The 25,622-nt window shown below is 38.1% G+C and overlaps 1 protein-coding gene across 10 annotated transcripts in view; it reads right to left on the bottom strand.

Annotated features, from left to right (window-relative positions):
- Window positions 1-21,781: 21,781 nt before the first annotated feature.
- CTTNBP2 (cortactin binding protein 2) overlaps window positions 21,782-25,622 on the bottom strand; it is a 166,895-nt gene continuing 163,054 nt past the window's right edge. For all 10 annotated transcript variants that reach the window (XR_013524091.1, XR_004728092.3, XM_078343266.1 and 7 more), the window contains one exon: window positions 21,782-22,903. Coding sequence is in view for 8 of the 10 variants with exons in the window: in XM_078343266.1 (XP_078199392.1) it covers window positions 22,658-22,903 (246 nt within the window). In the remaining 2 variants the exon portion in view is untranslated. The remainder of the gene's footprint in view (window positions 22,904-25,622) is intronic.

The following is a 25,622-nucleotide window of genomic DNA, read 5'->3' on the forward strand; positions in this document are numbered from 1 at the left end:
CATCCAGGTTGGCTTCATCTTGATATGATTAAATTTTTAAAGACCCTGTTTCCAAATAAGGCCATATTCACAAGTCTGGATAGATGTGAATTTTGGGGCATACTATTCACCTCAGTACAAGTAGTCTTGAAGATTTGCTTCTAAATATACTAAATCCATTTAAATTAAACCAAATATGATTCAAATAAATACTTATACATAATCACCACCACGTCCCAAGTTCCATCAGTTCCATGTTTATATTCATTCATTTGTTCATTTAACAAATACATATTAAAGGTCTATCATGTGTCATGAGCAGTGCTGGGGCCGAAATAATGAACCAAAGGGACAAGGTCGCTGTTTACAGGGAGTTTATGTTCTGGCTTGGAGACAGATACACAAGCGTAATTTCATTAGTTCTCACAAAGCAATATTTATTGAGAACTGACCTAGTGACAGTCACTGAGAATGAAGAAAAGGTAATAAGAATAAAGTCCGTGACTTCATAGAACTTACATTCTATTTGTAGGGAGACAATGTGTAAATGAGTAGATAAGTATACAAACAAATAACATTAGCTAGTGTTAAGTGCTATTAAGAAATAGGAAGCAGTCAAAGAGTTGCAGCATCAGAGAGCTTTGTATCTTTTGATCTGAGCTCTGAAGGAAGCCAGGAAATGAGTCTTGTGAAGTTTGGGTTTAATGTTCTAGCGGGAGGAACTGCAGATACAAAGATCTTGAAGAGAACAAGTTCCCGGTGTATTTGGGAAGAACAGGAGACCAGTGAGGCCTCTTGATGTGAACCACGAAAGAGAATGGGATTGAGTGGTAGCCTGGGGCTCAAAGAGCCTGGTAAAATGTGACAAGAGCTGTTATTCCAATTACTGTGGGAAAGCAAGCAGAGAATTTTGAGTAGGAGAGCAACATGAATGTACTTGAATTTAATGTACTTGAATTCTATGGTGATTGTATGAATGAATGCTGAACTGTAGGGGGCAGTGGGTGGAGAAGAAGTCACACTTGGGTGGGATTTTGACTACAGAGCCTATGGTATTCAGATAGTGGAAAGTGCTATGAAGTAGACATGGCATGATGGAGAGGAGGGTAGGAAGGAAGGTCATTCATTGGGTAGCCAGTAAGTAGAGAGGCTTCCCCAAGAAGGTGATGTTTTCCTTCGTATGTGAATGACTAGAAATTGCCAGCCTTATAAAGATCTTGGAAGATATTTTCAAGTAGAAACAAATGTTGAAAAAAGAAAATTGGAAAGCTCTAGCCCTGGTGTGTTGGAGAAAAGAAAGGAGAACAGTTGGAACCTAATAAGCCAGAAGGTGTCCTGTAGGGGATGAAGGAAAACAGGGAGGCCGGGCAGTGTTAGGGGCCCCCCCATGTTCCTTCCCAGTACTGTAAGCTTCCTGAGAGTACTAGAAGGAACAGTCTCTGTCCATAGCTTGTTGGCACTTGCTATTTTGTATGGTATAACATTGCCCAGTGTGAGAGGAGGAATTGATGACTTTCTGAGGTGCATTGAGTTAGAGGATGCCTCTCTACAAAGTATTACAGGTCACAATTTTAAATTGTCTATTGCCTTATATATAGCAAAATCATTTCTAGGAATTTATCCTACAGAAACAAAATTAAAGATACTTAAATATTGAGCAAAAAGATTTTACCGGGGCCTTGACTACAATAGCAAAAGTAACCAAAAATAACCAGAAATACCTGGATACAGTCCATTGTTAAGGAAACATATAATTAAGTTATGGTATATGTATAAGTGGACATGTATTTGGCTATTGAAAGAATGTGTGGGAACTGTATTTGTTGTTGACTTAGAAAAATGTCCACATTTCATATTTTGCAAGATATATTGACCTACCTAAATATATAAATAAACTCTAATACATAAAATATAAAATTATTTTTAAAAACTTACCCTGGTGGTCTGGTGTGGTGGCTCTTGCCTGGAATCCCAGCACATTAGAAGATAGGCAGATCATTTGAGATCAGGTGTTTGAGAGCAGCCTGGCTAACAGGGTGAAGCCCTGTTTCTACTAAAAGTGCAAAAAGTATCTGGGTGTGGTGGCACAGGCCTGTAGTCCCACCTACTTGGGAGGCTGAGGCAGGAGAATCCCTTGAATCCAGGGTCTGGGGTTGGGGGTGCAGCTTGCAGTGAGCTGAGATCTTGACACTGCACTCCAGCCTGGGTGACAGAGCAAGACTCCATCTCAAAAACCAAACCAAAACAACAACAAAAACACCCACTGTGGGTGATGGAAGTGTTTTGCAACTTAACTTTGTCAGTGGTTTTACAGGTGCACAAACTGTCAAAATGCATGGAATTATACTTTAAGTAAATGCAGTTCCTTGAACATGAAGAGTTTCTCAAAATTGAACAAATGTATATCTTAAAAAGTATCTGTCTTCTATCAGGTATGTGTGCATCTACGTTTGAACAGGTTTCCATGAGCAAAGGAAGAAAATATAGGAAGATACGGTGATTACAAAGAGATGGGTTTGGAAAAAATGGTACTTAATTTTATAATCCTATAGTGTCCTTAGCCCCAAATTCCTGTCCAACCAAAATATCTCAACGTGAAGATATACCTTTGTTGTCTATCAAGCAGAGATAGCTAAACATTTGGGCTGGCTAAGTAGGGAAAATACTTCTCATGTCACTTCTGCACTTTTTGGACACATGGGAGTTGGGGAGAGGTGGCAAGGACATGCTCCAGCATGATGGCAGTCAGCTAAAATTAAACCAGTGATCGGAGCATCAACAAAAGGATAATTATCCTTTTACCGTCTATCATGGAACACAGTGGAAGAACAAGATCTTTGAGGTCAGAAATACCTGAATTTTAGCTCCAGCCTCGTCCCTTCCTGGTAGAACAAGTTTTGTGTGGCTTTGGAAAATTAATCTACATGGTCTACATTTTCCTCAAATGCAAACAATGACTCCCCTAGTGTTATTGTAAAGATTAAATCAGATAAAATGGTTACAGGGCCTTCTACATTATAGAATTCAGTACTTGATATCATTAGCCACTGGGGAAGAAAGGATTGTGAAGTTCTTGTTCTGAGGATTATTGAGTTTATTTAGTGTGCTTATTTAGATGGCTAGCCTAGATGTTATTCTTCACTAAAAACTAATTCTAGACCCTGTTACAAGCCCACTATACAATATTGTTTTGATCTGATAAACTTTAAATAATTGAATCTGTAAAGACTTCAGCCTGGTCTCCAGTATCCCAGTGGAATCATCATGTTTCATCAGATTGCACATGATTTTCTCAGCTCTGCTATGCCAAGTTTAAGGCAGCCGGAACTCTCTTCCCTTGCAGCCAGTGAAATGTCTCTGGTTTGAAATGATGGTCATAGACGTTTATATGATGTTCATGTTAGGAGGATGACTCACCTCAAATGGCCTCTCAGTGCTGGTGGTCTTGTGGTCTGTTATCCAGGGAAACACCATTGCTCCTTGTCACATTGGTGACATGCAGAAGAGATGAGGTTGCCCTTTGATCTATTGATACGCATGCCACACTGTCAGATGGTATTTGAGATTATGTCCTGAGCTAGGAGATGCATGGCGTGAGGATGACATATGAAGGATATCTCTGTGTCCCATTACTGTGGAGCAGCCTTTGCTGCATGACCTAACCTCTCACACTTACAGTAGACCCTCCTTATCCATGGTTTCGCTTTCCATGATTTCAGTAATGTGAGGTCGACTGAAGTCTGAAAATAGCTGAATATAGTACAGTGAGAGAGAGAGAGAGAGAGAGAACATTTACATACTTGTTACTAAAGTATGTTGCTATACACATTCTATTTTATTATTAGTGTTGTTAACTCTTACTGTGCCTGACTTACAAACTAAACTTTATCATAGATATGTATGCATAGGAAAAAAACATATATAGGGTGGAGTACTATATTCAGTTTGAGGCATCCATTGGGGGTCTCGGAATGTATTCCCCACAGCTAAACAGGGACTTTCGTACCCTCTGTCAGTGCAGCATAAGGTATACTACGCCATCATCCTGGGTTTCAGTTTCTCTTTAGAGCAGACTTGGTAGGTAGCTTTACATTAATCACTCTGGGTCCAAGCTATGCATCTGTAAACTGGGGATAAGGATACTATTTCCATATCTGTCAAAAGGCAGAGGAGTGAGCAGATGGTCCTTCCAATTTTAGGTTTTATTACACCCAATTTTATATTTCTCTGCTTTTCTCTTGCCAACTTCTTTCTGGTTGTCCTATCTTTTGTACATAAGACGTCATCACCTGAAATTGAGATATGGAGAACCAAGCTCAGACTTTTATGGTAGAAACTACTATCCATGCACCTCCTAACTTTTAGAGGGACAAAATAAGGGTGACTTGCATGTTTGTCTTTACTGTCCTGACAGCTGAGACAGGAAACCAAGGATAGGAGCTCATGAGGGCAAAGAAGAAACAGGTTCAGGTGTGGAAATGACAACTTTGAAGCCACTGTCTGACTTCGGCTTCACAGCCAAGTAGATCAAATTTACTAGCTACCACACACATCTATAGTGCTACTAAATATCAGCATGTAAGTGGTTAAAACCATGGGGGTGGATGAGATCCCTCAGGAAAATTGCATTGAGTTGAAGAGGATTTCTCAAGGGCAAATTGTGCTTGGATATTTGGAGTGAACAGAAGACATTCCAGTGAAGGAGGTTGAGAAGCACCATCAGAGCAGAAACAAGACCAACAGTGCTTGGTGTCATGGGGACATGGAGGGAGAAATGCTTTATAGGGGCAGGAGACGCTTAAAAATCAAATGCTTTAACAACAAACATGAATAAAAGTTCAACATCGCTGATCATTAGAGAAATGCAGGTCAAAACCAAAATGAGATACTATCTCGTGCCAATCAGAGTAGTGATTATTAAAAAGTCAAGAAACAGCAGAGGCTGGCAAGGCTGTGAAGAAATAGGAATGCTTTTACAACATTGGTGGGACTGTAAATTGGTTCAATCATTGTGGAAGACGTGGTGATTCCTAAGAGAACTAGAACCGGAAATACCATATGACACAGCATTCCCATTACTGGATATATACCCAAAGGAATATAAATGATTCTAAGATAGAGATACATGCACATGTATATTCATTGCAGCACTATTCACAATAGCAAAGACATAGAATCCACCTAAATGCCTATCAATGATAGATAGGATAAAGAAAATGTGGTCCATATACACCATGGAACACTATGCAGCCATAAGGAATCAGATCATGTCCTTTGCCAGGACACGAATGGAGCTGGAAGCCATTATCCTCAGCACACTAATGCAGGAGCTTAAAACCATGTTCTTGCATATAAGTGGGAGCCGAGCAATGTGAACTCATAGATTCAGGGAGGGGCACAACACACACTGCGGCCTGTTATGGGGAGGGGGATGAGGAGAGGGAGAGCATCAGGAAAAACAGCTAATGTGTGCTGGGCTTAATACCTAGGTGATGAGTTGACAGGTGCAGCAAACCACCATGGCACACTTTTACCTATGAAACCTGCACATCCTGCACATGTATCCCAGAACTTAAAATTAACTTAAAAGATAATCGAAGGCTTTAAAAACACCTGTTGCTTCTGAAGACATTGGTGATTTTAGGAAGAGCATTTTCACTAATAGAGTAGGTATAGAGCAAATTTTAGTTGATTAAAGAATAAAGGAGAGGAAGACAAGGCTGGATTAGACAATCTGGGAGGAGATGTCGGTTGTTAGAAGGAACTCTTTTTGTCTCTTCATAGGGGCTTTTTGAGTGACATGCAGGCTCAAGGGAAAGATCTACAGCCAGGGAAGATGAAGGCAACCAAGTAGATCATTGAGGGAGCAAAGTCCTGGAGTCATTAACTGTATAGGTGAAAGAAAGGGAAAAGCCTCCTCTTATTATCTTTTGTAATAGGAAGTAGTTCATTTTCTCTAAGAAGCAGTACAAAGATATGATGAGATGTGCAAGAGATTCATTGGAATAATGCTTGTGAAGGATAAAGAAGAGAGCAAGAGAAAGTGGGGAGACCCTTCAGATCTTAGGAGAAGTCTGACACTTGTGACAGACAGGGGAAGAAAGGGATATGTAGGAAGTGTGTCTTGCTGTAACACAGTTCCAAGAAAGGCCTATGGAGTGACAAAGCCTTCAGTTAAAGAAGATGCATGTCTCACAGAAATGGGCATGGAAGTGTCCCCTCCATACTCAGTCACCAGCTGGGAGAAGCATGCTGGAAGCCTGGTCCCAGAGCAGATGGAGAGGGTGACCCAGACTGTAGCAGCTGAAGTCAGCAACAATTATGCATCAGGACATCTGTGCAGTGAACTTTCATGGTAAAACCCTGATAGAACTGTGGCTGATCTGGATGTCAAGACAGAACAGGAAGATAAGGGAGTTCCTAGGTGGTGGCCTCATTTATTTTTGAAGTATGAAATATAAGGATTATTCTAGCTAGAAAGGGAAGAGAAAATGGAATTGGAGAAGGAACTTGAGTGATGCTTTAGAACAGCAGAAACTCAGAGGATAAGACTTTGACCTGACAAGGTCTCACTGAGAATGGGTACCATAAAGGACTGTAATGCATAGTGGCATTAACACAGCAGGATTATGGTTTTCCTTTAAAAGGATGTAGTAAGAATAGAGAAGGTACATTTTGTGACTTATGTCTTTACTGTTAATGTCACACCTGGTTCCAAGACTGCCCCAGTTTTATAATTTTAAAGTTATTAGTAACTTGTACTTTATCTGATTAAATACAAATACACATTTATTGAGCCTTATGTATGAAGCACAGAAGGAAATATAAGAATGGATTTCTGCTGTCAAGCAATGTGTAACTTAATAAGCAATACCTATGATGCAAGGCAGACTAATGATACGTGATATAAGAGAGGCAGAAATAAAGTCTATGGAACTTCAGAAGAGAAATAGAGTACCTGAGAGGGTAAAAGAGAGGAGGGACTCAAAGACTTTATGGAGGTGGCTTTGGTTTGAGATTCATAAAGTGAGTATAATTGTGACAAATTTGTTATCATCTATGTCTACTGTTGTACCAGGCAGAGACCTTTCTTCTCCATTTTAATCTTCCTTTCCAAGGCCTTCATCTAGGCTGGATGGCAACCACCTCATGCCCAGATTACTAATGAATTACTCAGTCCGTCTTTAAATCTACCATCTCATGTATTTAATTACAAATACAACTGGGTAAATTATGTTGTTCGTATAACCTAGATGTTTTGGGGCTCTTTCCCCTGTTTCTCAAATATAATTGATGCTAATGCACTTTGTACTTTTTGCACATTTGTATGATGTCTTATTTTACTAATAAGTGCTCTCTAGACTGTGATGAACTAGTTGAGTTATAACTTTGGGTAGGAAATTACATATGCTTGGTACATGGTAGTGTTAGGGCAAGGTCTTAGGTATTTGCTTAGTTTTCTCATCTGCTAATGAATTTGTAAATCATAGTCAAGCACTTGGTTTGGAGAGAGAGGGAGGTAGCTCTGATATATTATCTAATCTGATTTTACCAGTAAACAAGCTAATGCTGAATGTTGATTCTTCACTTGGATGAGACTCCAGTTCTTTATAATATGGAATTGTAACATGTAATAATATTTTCAACCCTCAGTAATAAATATATAATGAGCTCCTTTTCTACCTTTCCAGTTACTTGGGATAAACACTACTGGAAATTACAAGATATGCAAAATGTTGTATAATCAGGGCCTCTATCTTAAAAACTGATTTGCTACTATTTTTGGGAAACGTGCCTATTGAACAGTATGGAGATTATTCACTGCTATTGTTAAATTTTCAGCTGGAGCTCAACACAGTCCAGCAACTAGCTATGCTTAGCCTCCTTATCTTCATTTTAAATGTGGCACAGTGAACTCCAGTCAAGAGAACGCATTTAAGACCCTTGACACTTGACTGATATACTTGAGACTTTGCAGTGTTATGCAGAGGCACCAGTAAATATTTAATAGTTGTGAATGAAATTGAAGTCATGGAACCCCTGTCCAATTAAATAAGCCCCTCCAAGAGACTCCTCTGATGCAGTTTACTCACATAGCCAGTGCTTAGATGCATCATGATTAGTAATTTTTATATCCTTTCTGGAGGCTTTTTGCTCTCCATTTAGAGGTAAACTCTGGTAATAAATTTTTGCTCCAATTTTTGCCTAGTTTGCTACTACTGGTTTATCAGAGTGCCTTTTCTTCAGAGGAGAAGCCATCATCTTTTAGGAAAGCTTGTCAAGGTCAATAAAACACGGACTCATGTTAATAATCCTTTTGTATTAACAGTATTTACTTTTAGGATTACGAAGACGTGTTTATCCTTCCAGGCAGCCAGCTGGGTTGTTGCACTTGAAAAAAAAAATGTGGTCTGTTAGAGTTGGAGAATAGGCAGGAAACTTAACGTCATAAAGAAAAGGATGTAAATGGACAGTACCTCAGGGTGGTTAGGAAAGGTCTCTTAGGGAGGTTTAGTCTTCTCTCTCAGATGTGGTAGAAACTTCATGTGAGAACATTTTCCAACTCAGATGAGAACATTTTTTCCGTTCTCCATAAGCCTAACTCTAAGCTTTTTCCTTCTGTACTTTCTGTTATTCTTTGAGAGGCGGGGAGGTGAGGTGCCCTTCCTTTGTCTTAAGGTTCTTACTCTTTTGGCTTACAATTCTCAGAGACTCTGGTTATCTGCATACAGAGGCCATTCAGAGCTCCATTTCAGCAAGCAATTGCATCTTTGATCCAATAATCCTCTAGCACCAGGATTTGGCAATCCTTTCCCAAATATTTTCCAAATTGTTCTTAAAACCATCCCTTTCCATTAGGCAAGTGACAGGTGAATAAACATGGCTAAACACTGTCCATTGAAATTTTTTGTTAGATTTTTTTTTGGTATGGCAGCTTTATTGAGATATAATTCACATACACATAGGATGTCACACATTTTCCCATTTAAAGTACAATCCAGTGGCTTTTAGTATATTCAGTTGTGCAGCTATCACCACTATCAATTTTAGAATCACCTCAAGAAGAAAACTCATTCCCTTTAGCTCTCAGCCTCCATCCTTTCCATCTCCCTCAGTCAGTCCTAAGCAACACTTAATCTACTTTCTGTCTCTATGTATTTGTAATTTTTTAAAAAAGATCGAGTGTTCAATTGGAAGAATTTTTAAAAGTTAATATATTTACAATAATATGGTTTATATGTGTTATATATCATTTTCTTGACATATATTCTCTAGCTTGGATTTCCCCTTTTTCTAGATCATTGATGTGGAGAAATACACATTGAGTCCTGTTCTCTACCCTCCATTTGATCTAGTGCCCTCAATGAAACACACAAATTTTCAAAATTTAAGGCAGAACAAAGTGTAATTTTCTAAGGCTTATCTCATGATGTCAAAAGCACATCAGTGAAAAGGAAAAAGAAATATTGCAGCTGCACTATGATTAGAGAATGTCTTTGACAGGTTTGGGATGGGCTTCCTTTCCTTTTCCATGACTAAATTAAATTTGGTATGCTATAGTGGAAAGTTAGGGTATTCAAGACTTTCAGTCACAGGAGACAAAAGTCTGTTTCACACTGGCTTAAGAAAAAAAAGGGGAAGGTATTGGCTCACATGGAACTAGGGTTCTGTAGGTACTGCCAAATCTCACTGCTTCAGTCTACAATTAAGGCTCAATCTTGTTCTATTTGCTTTTTTTTGGAATGACTCCATTCTAAGGGAGTCTTGACTGTCAAGGTGACAGGATGGTTGCCTCTCGTGACAGACTTACAATCCATCCTTTCAACAATGCTAGTAGTGGGGGAAATGCTTCTATTTAAAGCTGAAACATAGTCCTAGAGTTGAGTGTCTTGGGCTCTGACTGGCCTGGTCTGGGCCACATGCTAACTCTTGGAGCTGGGGAGGAAGTTAGCTCTTCACTAAAGGGAAGGAATTATTTCCCAAAAAAAAGCAATGATGTGTCACCAGAAGTGGTTAAAAGGATGGATTTTGGGGCAGGCAGAAACAAAGGATCAGGATTAAAGAGTGATGCAGCATGAGTCATAAAAATCTGGGCTTCAGTCTAATAGTGTCACTAAGTAGTTTTATTCCCTTAAGCAAATTACTTAATCTCTCTGTAGGCCTTGGTTCCCAATTCTATAAAATCGCAGACTTGCATAAAAAGTCCTCAAAGATCTCTGCTAGTCTAGAGTTCTAATTCAGAGATGAATTGACGAGGTATTTTGCGGTTAAACTGATATATCTAAACCTGATATTCTTTGAATTTAATACAGTGGCTTCCATGGAATAGTATTATATCCTCCAAGTAGTTTTATCTGGAGTCATGAAGTTGTGCGTTGTCTTTGATAGTGAGTGTTGGCCAGGTGAATGCATGGTTTCTGATTCGATTTTGAACTATCAAGGATGTTAACAAAAGTTTAAACCCTTATTTATTTATTTATTTATTTATTAATCATTTTAGGTATCAAGTTGCTTCCAGTGCTTTCTTCATGTTTACATGAATCCTTGTAATGTTGCTTGGAGAACTGATAAATTCTTGAAAATAGCAGGGATTAATTAGGAGAAAAATGAGATAGCATAATTGACCCTTCTTATATAATTTTTTTTTTTTTTTTTTTAGAGAAAGGAAAAAAGGCTGTCTTCTCAGGCCGGGCGCGGTGGCTCAAACCTGTAATCCCAGCACTTTGGGAGGCCGAGGCGGGTGGATCACGAGGTCAACAGATCGAGACCATCCTGGTCAACATGGTGAAACCCCGTCTCTACTAAAAATACAAAAAATTAGCTGGGCATGGTGGCGCATGCCTGTAATCCCAGCTACTCGGGAGGCTGAGGCAGGAGAATTGCCTGAACTCAGGAGGCAGAGGTTGCGGTGAGCCGAGATCGCGCCATTGCACTCCAGCCTGGGTAACAAGAGCGAAACTCCGTCTCAAAAAAAAAAAAAAAGGCTGTCTTCTCAAGTTGGGAAGTACAGAAGTGAGCTGGAAAAAGAGTGATTCCCCCCCACCCCACCCACCCCAAAGATTCCTAAGGCATCTCACTAGTTGCATGACTAGCAGGTAACATAAGCAGCTGGATTAGCTCACAGTATGATTGACAGGAGATGGAGGAGATCTTGAGGGGGGTGGTGGTGGTAGAATTGGAGAAGAGTTATTTATATTTGGGTGTGGCATCTTAGTTTCCTCAGAGATTCTTGCTTTGGATATTAAAAGTATTTAATTTTTATAAAAATATTCAATAAAAAGGCAAATGCCTAAGTGCCCTATAGAAGTTTGAGACTTATATGCCAATTCAAAAATCAAGAATTGTGACTGTTCTGAAAATCCTGTGAAACCTTGTATACTTCATCTGTGGAATTTTTGGCAATGTGCATCTTGACTTTGGCATAGATAAATCACTCACTTGAATTTTTAAAGCAATAACTTTTTGTTTTTCATTTTTATTTATGTTTTTCTTATACTGTAAGTTTTGAGGTACATGTGCAGAACCTGCAGGTTTGTCACATAGGTATACATATGCCAAGGTGGTTTGCTGTACCCATCAACCCGTCATCTACATTAGGTATTTCTCCTAATGCTATCCCTCCCCCATCCCCTGACAGGGCTGGTGTGTGATGTTCCCCTCCCTGTGTCCATGTGTTCTCACTGTTCAACACCCGCTTATGAGTGAGAACATGCAGTGTTTGGTTTTCTGTTCTTGTGTTAGTTTGCTGAGAATGATGGTTTCCAGCTTCATCCATGTCCCTGCAAAGGACATGAACTCATCCTTCTTTATGGCTGCATAGTATTCCATGGTGTATATGTGCCACATTTTCTTTATCCAGTCTATAACTGATGGGCATTTGGGTTGGTATCAAGTCTTTGCTATTGTGAACAGTGCCACAATAAACATATGTGTACATGTGTCTTTATAGTGGAATGATGTATAATCCTTTAGGTATATACCCAGTAATGGGATTGCTGGATCAAATGGTATTTGATTTGTGAGGAATTGCCACATTGTCTTCTACAATGGTTGAATTAATTTACACTCCCACCAACAGTGTAAAAGCATTCCTATTTCTCCACATCCTCTCCAGCATCTGTTGTTTCCTGACTTTTTAGTGATCGCCATTCTAATTGGTATGAGATGGTATCTCATTGTGGTTTTGATTTGCAATAACTCTTTAATTTAGGGCAGGCTTTTGTCTTTCAGCTTGGGCATGAGTGGTATATACTCTGGGAAGGTGGACACGTCTCAGTCTAAGGGAGGTATCATTCACATGGAATTCTATGTAAATGAATATCGGTGGTGTCCCCTGAAGCGTAAGTCTGTTGAAGACCCTTTAAAGAGACTATACTGATTAGATTCTACAATATACAGATTGATTATATCCGGTGGGAAATGTGGCCTGATTTGAAATTAGAAGGCAGACATTCGAATGACTAATCTCAAGTCTGCCCCCAAGATACTGTATGACTGTGATTCTGGACTTCATTTTTTAAAAGTCTACAGTGATAGTGAAGTAGATCTGTCAAGAAAGGCATGAAAAGAAACAAAATGATTCATCTTGGCAGTGCAAATGCTGTAATGAATGGGGAAGTTGGTAGTTGTGATCTTAACAGGGAGTAGGCTTGTGCTGAAATAAACAAATAAATAAATACATACAAACCACAAGACTGATGTGACTGCCCAGTTGTGAACATTGTATAAAGGATAAGTTGGCAGAGTAATGCTTTTCAAGTACATTGAATAAATATTAGGTTTAAAGGCCAAGATACTTATAAGTATTTATAGGATTAAGTGAGGTATAAAATAATATTTAGTGTCTCAAAGGATGAGAAGGAAGATAGTGTTGTGGTCATCCCACAGAGGAATTGGAACTGCCCACCCAAAATTTGGTTCAGTTATCAAAGCTAATGATGACACAAACACACACATACACATACATATACACATACACCCCAAGATGGTGTGAAAAAGTTTATTATTCATATAATGAGGTCTTCTGAGAAAAGCAGCCAGGCTTCCAAGCAAGTCTAAAAATGGATTGAGAGAGCAGGGAGGGAGAACTGACTTGGGGTTTATGTGGTGGCATAGCATGGCTGGAGAGAGAGTTCTCTTGAGTAAGCTGGGGCTTATTTGGTTTGACTTTCTCAATAAAGCCAAAGTTGGGGCATCCAAACATCTCATCAGCTTCTTTAGATGTGGCTTGAGTTGCCAGCAGGCAAATTCAACCATTAGTATTTTGTGTCCTAAGACATCTTGCCTAATCTGCAGCCAAAGTTTTTCCTATTTTTTTAGAAGGTGTATAATTTTCGCTCTTACGCTTAGCTCTGTCATCCATTTGAGTTGATTTTTATATATGTTATAAATTAAGGATTAGCATTTTATTTTATTGGTATTTATTGATATACAACTGTTTCAGCACCATTTGTTGTAAAGATTCTATTTTTCTCCATTGAACAACTTTGGCACTTTATAAAAAATAATTAAGCATGTGAGTAGGTTGATTTTGAACTCTGTTCTGTCCCAGGATCTCTATATTTGTCCTTGTGCTAGTACTACCTTATCTTAATTGCTGTAGTTTTATAGTAAGTCTTTACTGTTAATGCCAATTCTACAACTTTATTCTTTTCAAAATTGTTTTGGCTATTTTATATCCTTCATATTTCCATATAATTTTTAGATTCAGCTTATTAATTTTCATAAAAAACAGAAGTAAAACTACAAAAATTTTTTATGGAGATTGCATTGAATCTATAAATTATTTGGGGGAGAACTGACATTTTAAAAATATTGATTCTTCTCATCCATTGGCATGGTACAACTCTGTGATTTTTAGTTTACAGGGTACACATCTTACATACTTTATTAAAGTACCCATAGATATTTCTTAATTTTGATGCTATTACAAATATCTTTAAAATTCAATTTGCTGGTATGTAGAATTGCAATTTTTTTTTTTTTTTTTTTTTTTTGAGACAGAGTTTCACTCTTGTTACCCAGGCTGGAGTGCAATGGCGCGATCTTGGCTCACCGCAACCTCCGCCTCCTGGGTTCAGGCAATTCTCCTGCCTCAGCCTCCTGAGTAGCTGGGATTACAGGCACGCCCCACCATGCCCAGCTAATTTTTTGTATTTTTAGTAGAGACGGGGATTCACCGTGTTGACCAGGATGGCCTCGATCTCTTGATCTCGTGATCCACCTGCCTCGCCCTCCCAAAGTGCTGGAATTACAGGCTTGAGCCACCGCGCTCGGCCAATTTATTTTTATATATTGATCTTGTATCTTATGATCTTGCTAACTTATTAGTTTTAGTTCCTTACTTTTAGATTCCTTAAAATTTTTGTAACATCAATTACATCTGCAAAGAAAAATTTACTACTTTTTCATTGTGCAAACTTTTCTTTATCTTGTCTGTTTGAACTAGCTAGAATCTCTACTACTATGATGACTAGAAGAGGCAAAAGTAGTCATTTTTGTCTTATTTCTGATCTTAGGGATAAACATAATGTTAGCTGTGTTTATTTTGTTTTTGTTCATTTGTTGGTTTTTTACAGATGAACTTTTCAGGTTAAGTGCCTTCTCTTCCTGGTCAGTTGAGAGTTATTTTTTAATCACAAATGAATGTTAAATTTTGTCTTAAATGTTTTTCTGCCTGTATTGAAATGATCATGTGTTTTCTTCTCCTGTGTTTCACATTTGTTTTAGAAAGATATTTTTACTAGATATAGAATTTTAGATTGACAGTGTTTTTAGTCCATCACTTCAGAAATATTTTATTTTTTTCTGCAGAATACAGTTTATGATAAATCTGAAGTAGTTCTTTTCTATAACAGGCTTTTTTTCTAGCTACTTTCAATATTTTCTGTTTATCATTTAGTACTTCTTAATTACAAATCCATGTCACAGGAGCATTCTAGAGAAATGCAGAGGCAGCTACCACAGGCATTTCTGTAACTTTATTATTGATTGACATTAGAGCCTTTGCTAATTAGTGTAGTAAATGTCAGAAATGAGTTTTTATTGGTGAAATTAATGACTTGACAGTCAGCTTACTGGAAGTTAGAAATATAATCTCATTAGTTAAATAAGTATTCAAGTTCTGTAGCCTGGCTAAAATATTTTGAAGACACTCTTGAGAGAGAATACAGCATAAGCATCAAAGGAACCCAAGCACCTTCTGCAAGGGAGAAGGGGGTTGGGTGGGTATGAAATAATGGAGGTAGAGAAGGAAGACCAAAAAAGAAGTTGGGTAATGCCAAAGCCTGAAATACTGGGAAATACTGGAAGACATGGTTCAAGAGAGAAGCTACTCCATGGGTGCTGGCCAATATCCAGAGAGAGAGGCCACTGCAGGAGCCCCTATTTAAATGTTCAGGACCCCCAAGGATACAGCGTTTGCTAGCTGATTGCCTATACTTTCCACAGTGCCAGTTCTATTTCTTTGGTTTTTACTGTCCTATTATCCACTTACTCCATGTAATGTGACTGCAAGAGTTCTAAAAGCCTGCATGATAGATTCCTATGATGGTAGAGGAGGCGGTGAGAGTGAAAAACTCACAAATTTGCTTGAGAGGAACTTGAACTGAACTCGGGTTCTTGGTTAGGCTAGGACACCACCATTATGTCATGATGATCACCATGATCGTCATCGTATTTTTATAGTTCTTGTCAAACATGTATCTCCTATAGTACTTGTATATGGTAGTATTAGATATTGGAAACCAAAAGAAATGAGTAAGGTATGAATGGACTTTGCCTTCAAGCAGTTGACAGAGTTTGGTTGGTAGCAAATATATAGAACTTTTTTTTTCCTCCTTAAAGTTCCTGGACCCAACTAGGACTAGCCAGATGAAATGTATCTTTACCGAAATGCTAAACTTCAACCTGTGCTGCCTTTTTCCCCCTCGTGTCCACTTTTCTGGTTTTCAGCGCATCTTTCTCTTGGCTTTGTTGCTCTCCACTTCCTGTTCCAGTAGGTTGTTGGTCACTATCCCTGTCATAACAACATGCACATGGTATATCACCCGATGTTAAAGTCCCCAGATCCTCAATCGTATCTGATTCCTTCTCTCTAACTAAATGCAGTGGTTCTGATTCCATTCCCTCAGGATTTGGGCAGGAAAATAAAATCTGAACTATTTGAAATGTGCCTGATGAATTATAGAAGCAAAGAGTTCAGGAGTTATAAGGTACCTTAGCTCCAAGTTAAAAACCCAGATCCAGGGAAGTGTCACATGGTCAGTGATACAGATCACTCACGGGCAGTACAGGGAGGAGTTTCATTACTTCAATTCTCTATTTACCATATCACAAAATAATATATCACATTTTAATAAAACAATTCATAAATAAGGAAGAGAGGGATAGTGTAGCAGGCACACCATGCCTTGCCTCTCAAATTACACCAAGCAGGGGCTGCCTATTACACTCATTCCAACTTCATTACTCACAAAGCCAGTCTTGAAATCTCCCGGTAAATTGTCAGGAAGTTCTGAATGATAAACTGGTTTGATAAAACCAACTCATGCTGCTCCTACCTCAAAAAATATTTTGGTGGAAATATTATTATATTTGGACATAAATACCCCTTGAAGGATTTGTTAGGAAGAAAATAGAACATTGCTTAGGTCCCTTAGCACAGAAACCTGGAAGTCAAACAAACTTGGTCAGTCTGTTTTCTCTTCCTAAAAAGAATAAAAGGCCCCAGATGAATGGGTGGTCACCATGGGAAGAATTCAGCTCTAAGTCAGAATAACTTGAATATCTGTGTGCTATGTTTATTTCAGAAAACCAAGAAGACGCACCAAAAAATCCAGATTAAAAGGGAAGTCATGTGTTTAAAGAGCTGTTGACTTTTTAAGAACAATAAAAATTCCTGCATAGATTTTGGTTAGGATTGCTTTAAATCTGTAAATTTGGGGATTTTCAAAAATACAGTGCATTATTATTATTATTACTATTTGAGACAGAGTCTTTCTCCATTTCCCAGGCTGGAGTACAGTGGCATAATCTCTGCTCACTGCAGCCTCCACCTCCTGGGTTCAAGCAATTCTCCTGCCTCACTCGGCCTCCTGAGTAGCTGGGATTACAGGCTCCCACCACCATAAATTTTTGTATTTTTAGTAGAGACAGGGTTTCACCATATTGGCCTGGCAAGTCTAGAACTCCTGACCTCATGTAATCCACCCCCCTCAACGTGCCAAAGTGCTGGGATTACAGGCATGAGCCACCGTGCCCGGCCAATATATCAATATATTATTAACCATAGTCACCATGATGTGCAATAGACCTCTTCAACTTATTTCTCCCTTCTGTTTTTTTTTTTTTTTTTTTAGACATTGTTGCCCAGGCTAGAGTGCAGTAGCATGATCTTGGCTCAAGCCATCCTCCCACCTCAGCCTCCCATGTAGCTGGGACTACAGGTGCATACCACCACACCTGGTTAATTTTTTGTATTTTTTGTAGAGACAGGGTTTTGCCATGTTGCCTAGGCTGGCCTCAAACTGCAGAACTCAGGTGATTCACCTGCCACAGCCTCCCAAGTGCTGAGGTTACAGGTGTGAGCCCCCATGCCACTCCTCTAACTGAAATTTTGTGCCCTTTCAGCAATACCTTCCCAGTCTCCTCTCCATTCCACTTTCACTTTCTATGAGTTCATATTTTTTTAAAGATTCTGCCATGTTAGTGAGATCATGTGGTATTTGTCCTTCTGTGTCTGACCTATTTCACTTATAATGTCTTCCAGTTTCATCCTGTGGACGAACATTATGTGCCATATTTTCTTTATCCGTTCATCTGCTGATGGACACTTATGATGATTCCATATCTTGGACATTTTAAATAGTGCTACAGTAAACATGGGAGTACAGATATCTCTTTGACATACTGATGCCATTTCCTTTGGAAATGAAATATCCCTACCAGTAGAAGAATTGCTGGATCCTATGTCAGTTCTATTTTTAATTTTTAAAGGAACCTTTATACTGTTTTGTATAATGGCTGTACTAGTTTGCATTCCTACTAACAGTGTACAGGGTTCACTCTACATCCTCCTCAACACTTATCTTTTTTGATAATGGTTATTCTAACAGGTGTGAAGTGACATCTCCTTGTGGTTTTAATTTGCATTGCCTTGATGATTCATATGTTGAACATTCTTTCACATCCCTGTTGGCTTCTCTTGAGAAATGTCTATTCAGCCCATTTAATTGGGTTGTTTTCTTTGAGTTGAATTTTTTTATATTTCGAGTTGAATTTTTTAATATATATTGAGTTGAATTTTTATATATTTTGGATATTAACCCTTATCAGCTATGTGGTTTGCAAAATTGTTCTTTCATTCTGTAAGTTGCTTTTTCACTTTTTGGATTGTTTCCTTTGCTGTGTGATGCTTTTGAATTTAATATAATTTAATCTCATTTGGCTGTTTTTCCATAAGAAGAGTTGCTAATGCTGTTTACCCTGGCCGCTACATACCTTGATCCCTGAAGACCCTTCCTTGAACCATTCTGTTCTAAATTAATCATTTCACAATCTTTACCAAGTGCTCTGTATTATCTTGCTTTATTTGCTTCTTTATTTACTATCTCAGCCATATTAAGGTGAAAGGTGCCTGGCATGTCTTAATGCTTTATTCCTAGTCCCTAGCACAATGTTACTTTAATGAATAAGTAAGGTTTGAAGTCACTCTGAGCATATGTGAACATTTGAATTAGTTCAGGAGAGATATATTCTTGATTTCCTTAAATTACAACTGAAATAACTTTTATGGTGTGTTTAGCTTATGCCCTCACTATAAGGTATTAGGATTTATAGAAACAGCGGGCAGGATTTTTAATTTTTCCATTGGTTTCCTTTCTGGGAGGCAGAAAAACCTTCTGAATTTTTACCACAATGACATCAAAGCCAGAGATGTTGAGTGTCATTGTAGTTAGCTCCGTGGCCAGAACCTGAGCTCACAACTCTTGATATGAGTGCTTCACCCTGAAAGGCAGACTAGATATGGCATGAAACTGCACATTTCTTCTCAGTGTGTTTCCCAGTCTTCTCTTTCAAATTAACACTTAATGGTCATCTTGATACACAACTAAACATATTTATTCATGGTCAAACCAGGCAAATAGAGGATATCTCTTCACTCATTTTTTCCTTTGACACCTGCAGAATGTTATCTGAATAAAATGATTTTGCAAAGGATGGGATAGAATTAGAAAGCTTCACATTACTTCAGAGAGTGACTTTTCTGTAATGGGTCTTCGTTAAGAACAGATGCCTAAATAAGGTGATGTCTAGGGCTAGTCAACTGAATCTGATGTTAAGGATTAACTACTCACAGGAATATTGTATTTGTGAAAAATTGACCTTGTTTATCAAAATTGCCTACTTCTACTAACAAGTAGCTTTTATGAAATCTACTTGTTTTCTCTTTGACATAAGCAACTACAAAATTTATTAGTGTATTTTGGAGAAACTCTTAAAATAGAATGAAATTGGAAATTGCTAAAGTGCTACAGTTACTAATTTCCAGTTAGATATTTCTATGAATTGGTTGTTTCATACACTCATGGTTTAAAATTCAGTTTTCATAATATAGTTGCCAGTATTTGTGAATTATTACAATTTGAAAACATTTTCAAATACCATGGGTTTTTTAAAATTTTCTGATCTTTATTTCTGTTCTTCCAACTCTGGGCTTAGTTTGTCCTTTTCTTCTAGCGTATTAAGGTGTGATATTTAGGTTATTTGGGATCTTTGTCATTTTTAGATGTGTATTACTATGAACTTCCCTCGTAAACTGCTTTTGCTGCACCCCATAAAGTTTGGTGGTGTCTCAAGATATTTTTGTCTCAAGATATTTTTAATTTGCCTTGTAATTTCTTCATTGATCCATTGGTAGTTCAGAAGCATACTGTTTAATTTCCATATATTTCTGAATTTTCTGAAACTTCTTACTGATTTCTAATTTCATACCATAGGTCAGAAAAGGTATTTGATATGATTTCAATCTTTTTAAAGTTAAGTCTTGTTTTGTGGCTTAATAATGACCTGTCCTGGATAATGTTCTGTGTGTGCTTGAGAAGGTGTATGTTCTGCTGCTGTTGGATGAAATGTTCTGTGTATATCTAAGTCCATTTGGTCTAAAGTGTAGTTTAAGCCCAATATTTCCTTATTGATTTTTGTCTGGATGCTCTGTCCGTTATTGAAAGCGGGATATTGAAGTCTCCTACTGTTATTGTATCGCTGTCTACCTTTAACTTCAGATCCTTAAAATTTGCTTCATAGGGAATACCACATAAAGTCCTGAGAAATTGATTACTTATTTTATGAATGTGTGAGGCAATTAGGAATGCTTTACTGTTATCTTTTTTAACACTCATGGACGACCTGTAGGTTTTTTTTTTTTTTAAACACTGAGAAAACTGAATAAAAAAGATTGGCTTTGCATGGTGGCTCATGCCTGTAATCCCAGTACTTTGGGAGGCCGAAGTGGGAGAATCACTAGGTCAGGAGTTCAAGACCAGCCTGGCCAACATGGTGAAACCCTGTCTCTACTAAAAATACAAAAATTAGCTGGATGTGGTGGTGCACATCTGTAATCTCAGCTACTTGTAAGTTGAGGCTAGAGAATCGCTTGAGCCTGGGAGGTGGAGGTTGCAGTGAGCCGAGATTGCACTATTGCACTCCAGCCTGGGTGACAGAGACTCCATCTCAAAACAAAACAAAACAAAAAAACAAAAAGTCTCATGCCACATAGCTAACAAATGGCCGTGCCTAATTCATCTCCAAGGCTGTTTACCACCAAAGACCATATGGCCCCACTGCCACCACTAGGTGCCATTATAGAGTATTGACTTTCAAAGATTTTTGACCATGTCCCACAGTTATACTTTGTGTCACATGTACATACATTCCTACATCCACGATAGAAACTGTCGCAAACAGTTCTTGTATTGACAGTGAGACAATAAAAGATGACGCCGATATTTTCTATTTTTTCATGCTAGCTGTAACTCACTACATTGCCATAATGACCCATTGGTAGATCTCTACCTGTATTTTGAAAGCCCTGTTCTAAATGTCCTCTTTAGACATCGTGTAGTCTGCCATTAATTACAAAAAGTGTACATGTTGAATGTTACTGACAGTAACATGGATAAATGACTACAGGTCATCTTAATAATGCATTACAAATTTGGTTTTGTTTTCTCACCTCTAGATCTTGAGTACACTAATGGGATCTTTATTTTCAGAAAAGCTGCTAATATAAAACACAGTGCCTTGGCACTAACAAATCAAATTAGATATAATCTAAACAGGTGTATGTAAGCAGGAAAAAAAACACATTAGAGCTACCTGAATCTAGATATTATCTATGATTTTGAGAGCATTCAGTTTTGTTCCCAAGATTAGTGACAGAATCTCCACTAGACATTGTTTATTTTAAGATATGTGCAGTTTTGTAATAGCAAGACAAGGCAGGTGTGTGTACTTCATTGTCAATAACTACTCTGGCCAAAAAAAAAAAAGGCTTTCAATGACTTTAGACAAGTAAATGGTTCTTAGTACAAAATTGTACTTTTTTGCTATTTATGGAAAAAAAGGTGTTTTAACTCAGAGAGCACCCAGTTCCTGGTGCTCCATTTAAGCACTTAAACTAAGATTCTTCTAATAGGGTTGAGTCTTGTTAGTGAAATATTAACATGGAGGGCAAGTTTTATTAGCATTTAATTTTTACATAGACTACAAAGAGCTATAGATAAAATGTACAGCAAAATTATTTCACTAAATCAACATTTTATTTAGTGTCAAAGCATCTTAACTGAGTTGTATAAGTAATTTTGTCTGTAATTTTAGAAGTAACATTTCTAGAAAATATCAATTTTATCAGTTCTGGAAATAATATTGAAGGAATTCTGAATTAATTTCTTGAAGCATTTATGTAATTTATATCCACTTAGGTACAAAACTTTTGTAAGAAAGATAACACTTTTATTGCATTATAATTTCATATTTTACAGGAGTCATAACGCAAACTCATAAGCATAAATATATACATGATGCTACAAAATGGCAATGTAACCACTAAAAGATTTAAAACATAAAATTAGAATTTAACAGGCAAAATGCTTAATATGGCTTTTAATGGAAAATAACTGTTTAGAAATGATTTGTTATTGCCCCATTCTAGTCATTCCCCATCAAGTGAACATAAAATTATGATCTCCTTTTAAAATGGCAAATGTTATCTAAACCAAAGTTATATGCATTTTGTAGCATGTATGCAATATGATTTGTGGACTTCCTTAAATATACATACATATGTACATATATACAGATATACAGTACACAGACAATTCTGTTTTAATACCCCTGAACATCTTGATTAAAACTATTACAATTTTTCTATTATAAAACTACTTGAAAAGTTGGCATAACTTCTTGGTATTGAAGTTCAATCCTACAGAATTAAAAAAAAAAGCAACAAAATGTTGGTTATAAATACATTCTTTACAAAAAAATTGAATAGTGGTCCCGCACTCATAATTTATATTACAGTGAAAACATTTTATCCATTTAAAGGTATTTATATCTTGTTGCCCTTGGTTACTGTGTGAAACAGAGGAAGTTAATAGTGAGAATATTGTAGGCAGGCCTATTTGTTAGGTTTTTCTAGGTGTTCATTTTTGTGTAAGTTCCAATTCTCTTCTTTTGAGTTGTTGTTGATTTCTATTTGCCTTGTATTACTGCTGCTGCTGCTTCTTTTGGTGTTCTGGGAACACTGGGTGACTTTACTTCTAGGAACAGGAAGAAAAGATTTAACTCTTGAAACACCCAACTCAGTCTTTGATTTACTGTTGCTGCATTCAGTAGTGTGATGGCTGCTGAGAGGACAGACCTCCTGTAAGAGAAGAGAAGCCAAACAAATCTATCACATATGCCACTGTTGTTGTCAATGTTGTCACCAGCTTCTCCTGTTATGAGCCCTACCCCTGCCTTCTTTGTCTCTGAGCAAATGTGTAGGAGTCTCTCTCTAAAACTATAGATTCTCATGAAAAATTAAAAGAAAATGGAGAGAAGGGGCTGAATAATTAATTTCCTATAGGCTTACTGCATGATTTTTATTAATCCCTTCCTGGTGTTACAAAATTCCTAAATACGGGAGTCAGTGAATCAAGTGCTAAAGCATCGATCTCCTTACTAACAGAAACTTCACTCAATTACAGGCATGAGGAAATCACCAAATTGGAGTAGTCCAGTTTGTAGGCGGCTCTACAGTCACCTTGGGTAAGTCACCTAACTTTTCTACTTTCATGTCTTAAAAATGAACTATTAATAATCAAATAATTTGGAGGCATAAGAAAAACTGTCATAGAGCAGAAAACATAAGAGAAGCATTCCTCCCTAGCAGAGCCTGCATTCTAGTGCATCTATGATTAGGTGGCTCAAGATCTTCCATACGTGGAAACAAACAGCATGTTCTCATTTCTCCAATGTTTCAGAACTCCTATGATTACCTGGTCAATGTCTGTCGTTTTGCCTGTGAAGTATCTGAAAACTGGATAGGTAAGATCACTTACCCATAGTGAACGAGTGGTGAAGCTGGGACAAGACCTCAGGTCTCCCAACTTTCACTCAAGGTGTTTTCCCCTGTATTGCATTAAATTCTACAAACTAACATGATATGACTCCTACTAAGTGAGCCACTCTGAATGCCTCTGAAGGAGTTGATCTTGATAACTTCCCCTCTCCAAAAGTAATAATGCAGCTAAACAGCCATATAACCATTGAAAGATTTAAAACAAAATGAAAATGTAACAGGCAAAATTTAGCTTCAGCTGTCAGTTGCATTCTCCTGGGAATCTTCTTACAGGAGTTGCTGTCAACCTTGACCATGACACTGGAATCACCTTGGAGGTCTAAGAGTCATTGGCTGGGCCCTATTCCCAGAGATTCAGGTTTCATAGTTCTGGGGTGTGGCATGGACGTATGATTTTTAAAAATCTTTCTAATATGTAGCCAAAGTTGAGAACCCCTAGCTTAATTCCTCAATATCCTTTTTCTCCATTGACCAATTAAATCGGGAGTCCCCAGCCTCCAGGCTGTGGACCAGTCCATGGCCTGTTAAGAACTGGTCTGCACAGCAGAAGGTGAGCCAGCATTACCACCTGAGCTCCGCTACCTGTGAGGTCAATAGCATTAGATTCTCACAGGAGTGCAAACCCTGTTGTGAACTGTGCAAGTGAGGGATCTAGCTGGCCCACTCCTCGTGATAATCTAATGCCTGGTGATCTGAAGTGGAACAGTTTCATCTGGAAACCATACCTTCTACCCAGATTCATGGAAAAATGTCCTCCATGAAACCAGTCCCTGGTGCCAAAATGGTTGGGACTGCTGTCTTAAAAGGTACCATTTTTCTTAGCCCTCTATGTCACACATTTGATGATCTTTCCCTTCACAGTATTTCAATGATCTCTAATTACATATCTCCCAAAGTTCTTTCTTTAGCCCTCATTTATCTCCTGCATCTAAGAACTGATTTTCATACTACTAACTCACCTGTTTGTCCAGCCACACTTCACTCTAAAACTGTATTTTATTGCATTTCTTCATTACTACTTATTTCCTGAAGCCATTCCTCGTCTCATTACTGGTTAATGCTGCTCTCCCAGTGAATTTAGCAGGAGACCCTCAGTTATCTTTAGCATCTACCTCTCTCTTCCCTCCTCACCAACCTAATCCAGTGTTACCCACAAAAATGGGCAGAGAATTATGGTGATATTAGTGCAGATAGGAAGGTAAGAGATAATTAAGCCCTCACTAACTGCAGAACAAGTCCCAAGCTTTTAAGCATGTCACTAAAGTTCGGCTCCAATCCCCTTTAAGTCCCACTTTTATTTTCTGCTATTAAAGTCCTAATAATTCTTTGATGCCCAACACAACGTGCCCATTAAACTTCCCCCAAAGTTTTCCCCCAAAGAAAATCACCAAAGTGACATCTCTTGGTGTCAGATTTTCAGACTCAGCTAATTTTAAAGGGAGCAGCAATGTAACTCCAATATACACTTGGCTAGAGGTTTGGGGAAACATAAAAGCACTGAAACATCAAATATGTAATAACAAAGAGGGGACAAATATGGGGTCCAGAACACCTGCATTTGCAGGGAAAGGAAAATGAGAAGTTGAGAGAGCAAGAAGCTAGCTTAGAAAGGCAAGAGCTCCCTGACAAAACAAAAAACAGATGGGCTCAGTGTTAATGACATCCAAGGACGCCTGGAAAAGGGCTGAGCCTAGGTCTGGTGAGGACCCACTTCTGAGTCCATCCTTGTCACCTCCATGTGTGGTTGACGGTAGGTTAAGGGTCAATCTGTTTAGTATGTTCTGCTTTTGTTTTATAAAGATGCTTATGCTTTCAAGTTACCAGAAAGAAAATGAGAAGCTAAATTGCTTGTCATGAGTTGGATGGTGAAAGAGTCACATACTGAGACACAGTGTAAAAACAGTGCAGGTATCATGATCCAATCTCATTTCTCCTAACAAGAAATCAGTTAAGTCTGAAAATGGGACTTAGTCATGGGCTTATTAAGGCCAATTACAACTTGCAATTTGGTCAAAACCAC

The sequence above is a fragment of the Callithrix jacchus genome, chromosome 11 (assembly GCF_049354715.1).
Source record: "Callithrix jacchus isolate 240 chromosome 11, calJac240_pri, whole genome shotgun sequence".
Lineage (NCBI taxonomy): Eukaryota > Metazoa > Chordata > Mammalia > Primates > Cebidae > Callithrix > Callithrix jacchus.